The 10,415-nt window shown below is 35.3% G+C and overlaps 2 protein-coding genes across 3 annotated transcripts; both read left to right on the top strand.

Moving 5' to 3' along the window:
- Positions 1-1,824: 1,824 nt before the first annotated feature.
- Positions 1,825-3,497, top strand: LOC137746649 (uncharacterized). Its single transcript, XM_068486654.2, has 4 exons — positions 1,825-2,059; positions 2,141-2,233; positions 2,340-2,441; positions 2,549-3,497. Exons 1-4 carry the CDS (start codon positions 1,877-1,879, stop codon positions 3,338-3,340), a joined length of 1,170 nt encoding a protein of 389 aa, XP_068342755.2. The 5' UTR covers positions 1,825-1,876; the 3' UTR covers positions 3,341-3,497.
- Positions 3,498-5,384: 1,887 nt separating this feature from the next.
- LOC148698319 (uncharacterized) lies at positions 5,385-8,718 on the top strand. Of its 2 annotated transcripts, XM_088679579.1 has the most exons (3): positions 5,385-5,513; positions 7,575-7,873; positions 7,966-8,718. In XM_088679579.1, the coding sequence occupies exons 1-3, from the start codon at positions 5,490-5,492 to the stop codon at positions 8,174-8,176; spliced, it is 534 nt and encodes a 177-aa protein (XP_088535705.1). In that variant the 5' UTR covers positions 5,385-5,489; the 3' UTR covers positions 8,177-8,718. The 2 variants fall into 2 exon arrangements, 1 of the variants encoding a protein (XP_088535705.1); XR_015953291.1 differs by lacking the exon at positions 5,385-5,513 and adding an exon at positions 6,331-7,478 and having other exon boundaries at positions 7,575-8,718.
- Positions 8,719-10,415: the final 1,697 nt, after the last annotated feature.

The following is a 10,415-nucleotide window of genomic DNA, read 5'->3' as shown; positions in this document are numbered from 1 at the left end:
ATACAATGAATGAATTCGATCTTCAATTTAAAATACAAAGAGTGACTCAACTCTTCTAAGCTTTCTAGGGTAATTAACTTTCCGATGTGGAGCAACTCTACATATCACCACACTTCCAACTTTGATTTGGGTTCAATGGTGTTTAATCCATTCTAGTAAATAACAACCAAATGTTATCAAATGTATCAAAATAACAACAAATTAAAATAACAATTAGAGTGCAAAAAAAATTAATTTAACATAATATATTCTTATATTCCTAAATATTATAAGTTTAGGTTATATTTAATATTGTTAATTTAACATAAATGCTTATAAATATTATTCATTCCATTTTCTCATAACAACTCAAATTATGTTCATCTAATCCATTCTAGTAAATAACAACAAAAAATTATCAAAATAACAACAAATTAAAATAACAATTACAGTGCAAAAAAAATTGATTCAACTTAATAAATTTATTTATTAAAATATTATATGACATAACATAACTAATTATTTTTAAATTTTGGGTAAATTGATTGGCATGTCTAATTATTTATTAAAATATTATATGACATAACATAACTTAATAAATTTATTTATTTGTTCCTTTTTTTTTGGGAAGTACAAATTTTATTTTTATGTTCGGCGGGAGGTTTCCCGGTATTTTTTGCTTGGAATGGGTTGAATTGATTGGCATGTCAACTTGGACTGGTTTTAATCGAGGCAAAATTATACATTTTCGAGACTAATTGAATGTCAGACGATTCTTATTTCGAAGCAAATGTTTTCATATTTCGACACAAACTTTCTCTTATTAAAAACCTGTCAGGCTAACGTAGGTTAAAACCGACGCAATGTGACCTTATTTCGACGCAAAGGCATTTATGACTGAAACATGTCAGACTTTCAGTCAAAACTATGTCAGGCTATAATATAGGTCGAATCAGATATAGTGGCGGTTTTAAGCGACACAAACCTGTGCTTATTTCGACGCTATGCAAGCTAACGTCGGTTTTAAACGACGCAGTAGGCCCTTATTTCGACGCTATGCAAGATAACGTCGGTTTAAAGCGACGCAATAGGCTTGCACTGACAAGTATAGCAGGCTTTATGTCAGGTTACGTGTGGGGAGGTTTAGTCAGTGATTGTGTCGGTTTTAAGCGACGTAATGTATTCATATTTCGACGCTAAGTTGTTATCCATATTTAATTTCTGTCTCCCTTCACTTCCGTGTTCCACTTCTGTCTCTCCTCTCTATCACCCATTTCTGGCTTCCTCTTTCCCCCATTTCTAGCTTCCTCTTTCCCCCACTTCCTTCTCCTTCCATTAAGTTTTGCAATGGATAATTCCCGTGAAGATCAACGTTCTGAGGAACTTCATTTGGAAGAGGACGAGGGTGATGCTGGTTCTTTTTTGAATTGTTATGAGTGTCAGTTTTTTTTTTTTTTTTGTTGTGTTTGAACGATTATTATTGCTAATCTGAAAATATACATTTGTTTCCTACTTTTTAATTGTGTGTTTGTATTAACAAGGTACATCTCAACGGAGGCGTGGACCCTCAATTCCTAAATGGACGAAACAGCTTTGTTCGTTTGATTCGTCCGGAAAATGCATTAGTGATAACGCTAGTGCTTTTTCAAAACATGTAGCAGCGGAGGTTAGGGACTATAGAAATCTTCCGTTGGAGAAAGATTGGCGTAAGGTTACGGAAGAAGATAAGGAAGCTTTTTGGAATAGAATAAAGGTATATATAGATCTTTTTATTTTTAGTTGAAAATAGAAGAATAGGTCAATGATTGTAATAATATTTGACTAGCGTGATTTTTTTTGTTTTTTGTTTTTATGTATGTAGGGAAGTATCTTTTTTGAAGATGCAGATATAGTAAAAATGCCTTTGATCCGTCATATGACGCTTAAGATTGCGGAGCATGCGCACAAAGAGTTTAGAAATAAGTTAAAAAAAAAGTATTATACTAAAAGAGCAGAACAGGTTCGCAGCGAGCCTCCTCCTGATGTGATTCCTACCCAGTGGAATGATTTGTTGGCATATTGGAATAGAGACAAAACAAAGGTAAACCCTACACGATTTATTTCGTTATAACTTTAAAGTTGCCTAATATAATCTTTTCTTTTTTCGTTCGTTTTTTTTCAGGAGGTTGCTGAAAAAAATAAGATTAATCGGGGATTGAAATCAATGAACCATACTACTGGTACAAAATCCTTTGCAAGAGTGCGGGAAGAATATGTATGGATTGTACATTTTCAAGAGATGATTAATTTTAAATAATTATATTTATTTTTAGTATGAGGTTTGCTTAATTTGTTTGTATGAAATTTTATTTTTGATAAAGCGGAAGAAGCATGGGAAAGAAGCAGATCCTGTAACCTTTTTTCGTGAATGTCATACACGAAAAGATAAATCATGGATTGATGAAACATCGGAGCGTACAGGGGTAATTGATTTTTTCGTGTTAGTATTTGATTTTATTAGTATTTATTATCTATAGCTTATTTTTCTGTTTTACGATTGAATTTTTGTTTTTAAAAATTGTAATGCAAGTCAACAATGGAGAGCAACCTGCAAACATTGATTGAGTCGGGCCAAGACGATAATGAAGATCTTAGGACCCAAGTTTATGTTGATACTATGGGTCCTGAGAGGTATAATAGAGTCAGAGGATACGGTCATGGTGTGACTCCTGATATGGTGTCTTATGCATCTTCTGCATCTTCTACATCAATTTCCTCTAGGAGATCATCTAAGAGTTCAATGGCGTTGCTAATGACTCAAAATAATGAGTTGAAAATGAGAGACGAAAATAATAATAAACGGATTTCGGACCTGGAGAACAAGCAAAATCAGTTGTTTGCATGGTTTTTTCAAAGATTTCAGCCACAACCACCATATAGCCCGGGAACCCAACAATCAGGCCACAGTCAACCTCCTCAACAGTCGGGCCAAAGTCAGCCTTCCCCTGCATATCCGTATGCTGGCAATAATCAGCAACCTCTATATCCTGTGTATCCGATGCCTGCGCAGCCCATGCCATACATGCAGCAGCCGCCCATGCCATACATGCAGCAGCCGCCCATGCCATACATGCAGCAGCCGCCTTATCAAGTGCCAGTATATCGACCTGAGATGGCTGCTCCTAGTGGATCTTTTCCTGAAGTTCCAGTTGGGGGGTTTTCTGGAATGCTTGCAGGTGTTGGATTTGATGTGGACTTGTCGAGGATTTTTGGATCAGATGGAGGATCTCAAGAAGGAGGATCTCAAGGAGGAGTATCTCAAGGAGAAGATTCTCAAGCAGAAGGATCTGGACGACGTTCAGGCGCAGATTCGGTTGGGTAGTTTAATTGGTTCTTTTTCTTGTCGGTTAAATACGACAGTATAATTGGTCTATCTTTTTGTTTTTTTATGTTATGTTTGTAATGTCGGATTTAATGTTTGTTACGACGGACGACTTTTTGGATTTTATGTGAAATGTGAAATGTACAGTTTGGCACTATTGTTTTAGTTATTTATTTTCATTTTCGTTTTTTTATGTTATGTTTGTAATGTCGGATTTAATGTTTGTTACGACGGACGACTTTTTGGATTTTATGTGAAATGTACAGTTTGGCACTATTGTTTTTGTTATTTATTTTCATTAATGTTTATTTTGATCTTAAAATTTATAATTTTTTTTGGTTGGAATTAATTGAAATTGCATGCAGTTGTTCATCCACTTTTATTATTATTAACAAATATAGTGTCGGTTAAGACCGTTACTAGTTTTTATATTTTATTTATTTAATTGTTATCTAACGTCGGTTTAAGGAATATTTTATTTATTTCATTTTAATATAATGTCGCTTTAAAGCGACAGTATACTGCATACTTTATTATTAAATAGCTGATGCACGTGTAAGTATGCGTCGCTAGTTTTTATATTTTATTTATTTCATTGTTATCTAACGTCGGTTTAAGGAATATTTTATTTATTTCATTTTAATATAATGTCGCTTTAAAGCGACAGTATATTGCATACTTTATTATTAAATAGCTGATCCACGTGTAAGTATGCGTCGCTTTAAACCGACGTTAGGGTTAGTGTCGCTTTAAAGCGACACTGTGTAGTGGCGGATTAAGCTCAAAAAGCGACGCTGAAGCCCTTTTGCGACCCTAGCAATAGTGTCGCTATTGAAAAGCGACATTACATTATGTAATGTCGGATTTGTGCCAAATTTTCGACAGAAAGTTGATTTCTCGTCGGTTTATCCTCCGCCGGTGATAGCATATATTGTAGTAGTGGAGATGTTGGTTTTGCCGTGGCGCAGCCCAAATGAGCCGTAAAACCACACAGACTACACGAATAGAGCCACTCTTTGTGGCCCACTCCGTTGCAGATATCACATATGAAGGTGTGGTTAAAACTTGCAGCACGAAATGAAAATGTGAGGTTGAGTTGGTGATGAGGGTGAGATTGGTGAGTGAGAAGCAATGGCATTGAAGCACAAGCTGTGTGGAGGTCAATGTTGCAAGCTCCACAATGGTAGGCAAAGCCATTTCCGTGCTTCATGCATGCATCACAACTGAAGGCCCCATCCGAGTATATTGGGGTTGGCAGCAGAGACAATACATGGTTTTTACGATCGCACGGATGAGTGATTTGCTGAGGCATTTCTGAACATGACATGTGGAGGAAATACCTGCATGGTGTGCAAGTGTAAATCCATCCACCTGCATCTGAGACGTCATTGAGTTTACAGCATGCACACAAGTCCTGCTGCAGGTTTGGGGTTTGCTGGGTGTGGTGAATGTTGGAAAGTTTTAGTGGATGTGGGTGGCTAAAATGTTGAAGATCGGGATTTGGCTGACCATTAAGCCTCATCTCTCCCTACCTCTTCAACAGAAATTTCTTTTTTTCTGATGATGTCTAGCTCCTTCTCTCTCAAACTTGTTGATTTGTAGGTTCTTATTTAACAATTAGTGTCCAAATTTGTACAAAAAGTCTAGCTAATGCTAACCTAGTCAACTTAGCAATAACGTGACGGATATATATACCGGGTCAATACAATATATAAGTATTTACTTACTTTGAGTTAGTGCTCGTTTAGATGTATTTTTAAAATGACTTAAAGCGCTTTTAGATACAATATTTTTGAGTTGCAAAAGCACTAATTATATACTTCTTCTAAGAAATACTTTAAATGATTTTTTAATATTTACTAGCGTTTTTATTAAAAAATGTTTTCAAAAACGTTTTTAGTCATTTTAAAACACATTCAAACAAGCTTTTATTATGTTTTGTTACGATTAATAATATGATATGTATTTGTATACATTGCATTTATATAAACAAATAAACTGGTGAGATATTTTCTTAATTAAAAATGAATTTAATTGGAAGGAATTTTCTGGTTGGGTGGCTCGCTCTTTCTCTACACATACTGAATTTAATGAAGCTCTGGAAGTCTAAAGACTCAGTCCTTCCCTGTTAATTTTTTCATCTAAGGCGATGGTGCTGCTATTTTCTTATGAGGTATTTATCGGTTTTTTCCCCGAACTTATATAGAATTGTTAATTTCTCACATGAATTTTAATTTTAGCCATATTATTTCTTTTTATAATTAATCAATTTTTTCTTGAATTTTAACTTTAGCCTATTACCTCTTGAAATTTTATAAATAGTCAATTTCTCTCTAGCGTTAGATTTTAAATTTTTTTCATCCATTCAATTTTTTATTCTTTTTGTCCCATACAATTGTGTCATATGTTGTTCGCATGATCAAAATGGATGAAAAATTAGATGGAATTTTTTTTTTTAAATCTAGCGTAAGAAGGAGAATTGGTTATTAATAAAAGTTAAGTGAGATAATCGGTTAAAATTAAAATTAAAGAAAAAATTAACAGTTTTATACAAATTCGGAGAACAAATCGACATATATGACTTTTTCTCATATGCGGCATTTAAGGAGGGCATTCTGAACACAACTTTAATTACAACACTTCTGTGCTGTCAATTGCGGAATCTTTGATTTTTTAAATCTCAGTAATCAAATAATTTGTTTAATTAAAGTTTTAAGAGTTTTTTTATTTTTTTATTTTTTTATTTTTAATTTGAGACTTTTTCGTGTACCAAACTGATTACTGAGATTGTAAACACAGTAATCATGGTCTTGGCATGTATACAACCGATTACAATGGGATGGTTTTATTTTGTCTGAGGCCCGATCAATGTGAACTTAAGCCAACAATTAAGTATGCTAAAAAAATAATTATAATATATATATATATATATATATATATATATATATATATATATGTATGTATGTGAAGCTTTTTTTTTTTGGTAAACTGGGAAATCTATTCTAAGGCAAAGAAGTCGTACAATGAAAGCCTACAACGAGCCAAACACATATCTGAAGCTACTTTGTTGAATAATATTGTTCACCCTTCAAACACACATGCATGATGCCAAGAAAAATGTAGGAGTATATATTGAGATTAGATTATACTATATATTAGAGCGAATCTAATATTCTTATTGGCCTAAGTTACCTATTTCTCAATTGTAATTACTAATTAGCTTGCACAGGGCACATTCTACTCCTATATATTTTAGCAGAAAACGATCGTAAGTTCTCTCTAATCTGTTCTTGCCCATGCAAACTCTAATTTTATTTCAAATCTCAAATCCTCAAACTTTCAAACACAAACGTAAATCAGTTTCTTATCTTATTAGACTTTATTCCGTTGTGATTTCTGACTTAGAGACCCCGGAGTCCACCAAAACCCTTGTCCTTGGCTCATCCACACCGCTGATTATTGTGCAGAATTATCATCATCAATTATATTATCACTCCTTTTATAGTTAATGACCCATTAAAAAGAAATAGTTTCGTGTCAAGATTTTAGAGTCGAGCCAAATACACACTACTAACAACTTGCAAAGCCGGCATGTGTTAGTTTATCACAAAATTTCGCAGTGCAATTAAGAGTAAAGTTGTAATTTATTTTGTAAAGTTTTCGATGTTGGCTTGCATCTTCAACACCTGCATCCATGTTTATTCTAATCACGGAAACATCATGGGATCAAAGTTGAAGCTAAATCAAAATTGAAAGTGAAAAATGTTATAAAAGACCTTATGCGTATGTAATTATCCCAATCTCAAGGTAAAAACTTTACAATGATAGCGCATACTTCAGAGGAAGATGTATAAATATCCGTGAATGTTTGTTGTTATTGTCAAAGAAGTAAATAACAATATTTTCAAACTAAGTAGGTATAATCTCCACTGACATAGTCTGCACATCCACCGATATAGTCAGTTGAGTATTCCAATGACAATGAGGAGGGATCAGTAGCCGTAGCACTAGCAGTAGTGCTTCCAAAATCAACAATAGTACCAAGACCACAACCCACCAATTGTTGTTGTTGTTGCTGCTGCTGCTGTTGCTGCTGCTGAAACTGTTGTTGCTGGAATTGAAGTTGTAGTTGTTGCTGGTACAGTAGTTGTTGCTGCAACTGTAGTTGCTGTGGTTGCTGCAATTGTTGTGGTTGTTGCGGTTGCTGAAATTGTTGGGGTTCTTGTGGTTGCAGGTATTGTTGCGGTTGTTGTTGGCGTTGCTGAAGTTGTGGCAGTTGTTGCAGTTGCTGAAATTGTTGCGGTTGTTGTTGGAAAGGTTGCGGTTGTTGTTGGTGGAATTGTTGCAGTTGCGGTTGCTGGAATGGTTGCAGTTGTTGCTGGAATGGTTGCGATTGTTGCTGGAATGGTTGCGGTTGTTGTTGCGGTTGAGAATTACCAGCAGCTCCAAAAACAGGAAAACCGATAAGAGCTGTAAGCGCTGTGTTTACAATAGCCTTTCCCAACTTCTTACCACTTCTCCCTCTATTCAAAGGTTGTACAGTATTAGCAGCTTGTCCTCCATATACTACACTGCTCTGCATTCCATTATTATTACCACTAATAATATTTGGTTGTGGTCCATAGTTTTGGACCTGGAGATCGTGAGGACTACCTGAAGCAGTATTTGTGTGATAATTATACGGACTGCCAACGACAACTGGAGATGACGGTTGTGCTGCTTGATTTAGTTGAATCGGTTCGGCGGTGGCGCAGGCCAAATGAGCTGCAAAACCGCAAGGATGGCATAAGTAGAGCCACTCTTTGTACCCAACTTGGTTGCATATATGACAGATGAAGGTCTTGCTGCTGGTAGGCCCTGGAGGAAGTGAGAAGGAGAGAACGAGTTGGTGAGGGTGGGAGTGGTGAGTATGAACCAACGGCTTTGAAGCACAAGTTGTGTGGAGATCAATCTTGCAATCTCCGCAGTGGTAGGAAAATCCATTTCCGTGCTTCCTGCATGCACTGCAATTGAAGACCCCGTCAGAGTATATTGGGGTTGGGAGCAGAGTCAGGACATGTTTATTCTCATCACACGGATGCGTAATTTGCTGAGGCATTAGTGAACATAAGACGTGGAGCAAGTAATTGCATGGCGTGCAACTGTAAATCCATCCGGCAGAGGCATCCAGTTTGCAGGCTGAACAAGAGGTTGCTAGCCGCTGCCCGTTTGAGATTTGTTGGGGATGTGGGTGATGAAGATTGGAAAGGATCAAGGGATGTGGGTGGCTAAAATGTCGAAGCATGGCCTCAGGTTGAGGTTGACCGGCCACCTGCATGATCATCTCTCACTCTCTCACACAAGCACAGCGGGAGGAACTTGTCTTTCAGATGACCTCTAGCTAGCTTCCTTCTTGATCTGTGCTCTTATAATAATTTCGTCCCCTTCTGTACAATGTACAATAAACATCGATCGAATTAAGCCTAGTGGAATTAAATATAATCCGACATACTGCTGGGTCAATACAATATATATATATATATATATATATATATATATATATATATATATATATATATATATGTCAAATTGAAAATATTTATAAGCAATGAGGCTGGTGAAATCTATTCTTTTATTGGAAATTGTAGGGTGACTTTATACGCATTCAAGTCAATGAGCCTATCTCTCAAAGAGCAATCCTTGTTAAAGTCAATCGTACCGGATCGTCCGATCATCGAACTCAAGATTTGTTTCTGATATATCTCCCCAATGGGGCATAGAAAAGAAGGAAAGAGGCTACAACTACAAAGTTATTAAGCATATTCACTGAAATTATCTTGAATGATATCAATCAGAAGCTACGATCCTGATGACACCATGAAAATTAATATGACTAATGTTTCAAGTTCTAGAGAGGCCAACGGTTAGTTTTCACCTAAATTAACTATAACCATATATATATGTAATACCTTTATATTGAAGAAGAATAAACACATTTTCATGGTGGTATCTAAGTTGGAAAGTATCAAGTAAAATTAGCACCTTGGAAGACTTATGAAAACCAATCAGTTTAGTTGACATTGTCTTCCTATACATTCTCAACCACTTCATGCTACACAAAGATGTATACAAGGAATTAAGATGAAGAGGGGGAAAGGACATGCAAAAGTCAAATGAAATCTTGAATTTATTTAGTGTGTATATATACTGACCAAAGGGAAGGGATTCTATTTTAAAAAGAGAGCTGCTAGACCCATCTCGTTGTATTATTTTCTCACTCATGTTATATTTACACTCACTATAAAAAATTAAAAAAATCAAAATGTTATTTCCCTACCCACTATTATTCCTAAAATAGCCCTTAATATATATATATATATATATATATATATATATAAATATATAATTAGATATAATATTTTCTCTTAAAAAAATATAAACAAATAATATTGCTCTCTTCTAAAAGCTAGCAAAAAAAAAAAAAACCGGGTTCTTCTAATCTTCAGCTTGATGTACATGTTTGGTCGGGATTGAAAATAGAGAAGCTTACTCAAGTAAACCATCTCTCAAGCCCGAACTCTTTTTCACAAGGAACACATGTATGTGGGGTTATGCTAGATGATGATGGAGAATGCTTTCTGAAATTCCATTAAGGCAAGTCAGATAGGAGTTGTAGAGAGGTGGGTTCTGATTTGGGCAACCAAAATCCTAGGGATAAAAATATTTTAGTAATTATTCCAGAAAAAAAAAAAAAAAAAACACTAAACCCTAGACGTGGATTTAAAAGAAGAGCACGAATTCTAAAACAAAATAAGACAAAATAAAAATCCCAATTCATATTCCCTAAGGAACAAACCAAGAGCAATTTAGTCAGAAAAATACAGAAAAGCATCGAAACGCAGGAGTTTACTGGGAAAAAAAAAATACTATGACCAGAATCTGGAATTGTCCGACTCATAAGCATGGCAGCGCTACTTACCAACTTCAATTTTCGTCAAGCTCCACGATCTCTCTAGTTATAATAGTAGACCCTGCAATGGATTTGAACTGTAGTATATGAGCAATGTACGGAGTAGCCCATTCTAAACACCATAGT

Source organism: Pyrus communis, chromosome 2, assembly GCF_041283825.1.
Source record: "Pyrus communis isolate YQ-2024b chromosome 2, ASM4128382v1, whole genome shotgun sequence".
Taxonomy (NCBI): Eukaryota; Viridiplantae; Streptophyta; class Magnoliopsida; order Rosales; family Rosaceae; genus Pyrus; species Pyrus communis.
The sequence above is the reverse complement of the archived record's forward strand: the minus strand, read 5'-3'. Positions and strand labels throughout refer to the sequence as shown.

Bases quoted from the DNA above. Each gene is read 5' to 3' on its own strand.
- LOC137746649 (XM_068486654.2), top strand. From the start codon at position 1,877: ATGCCTTTGATCCGTCATATGACGCTTAAGATTGCGGAGCATGCGCAC. The intron at 2,060-2,140 runs GTAAACCCTACA...GTTTTTTTTCAG, and splicing joins GGAATAGAGACAAAACAAAG to GAGGTTGCTGAAAAAAATAA. The intron at 2,442-2,548 runs GTAATTGATTTT...TTGTAATGCAAG, and splicing joins AAACATCGGAGCGTACAGGG to TCAACAATGGAGAGCAACCT.
- LOC148698319 (XM_088679579.1), top strand. From the start codon at position 5,490: ATGGTGCTGCTATTTTCTTATGAG. The intron at 5,514-7,574 runs GTATTTATCGGT...TTGTGGTTGCAG, and splicing joins TGCTGCTATTTTCTTATGAG to GTATTGTTGCGGTTGTTGTT. The intron at 7,874-7,965 runs GTTGTACAGTAT...TGTGGTCCATAG, and splicing joins ACTTCTCCCTCTATTCAAAG to TTTTGGACCTGGAGATCGTG.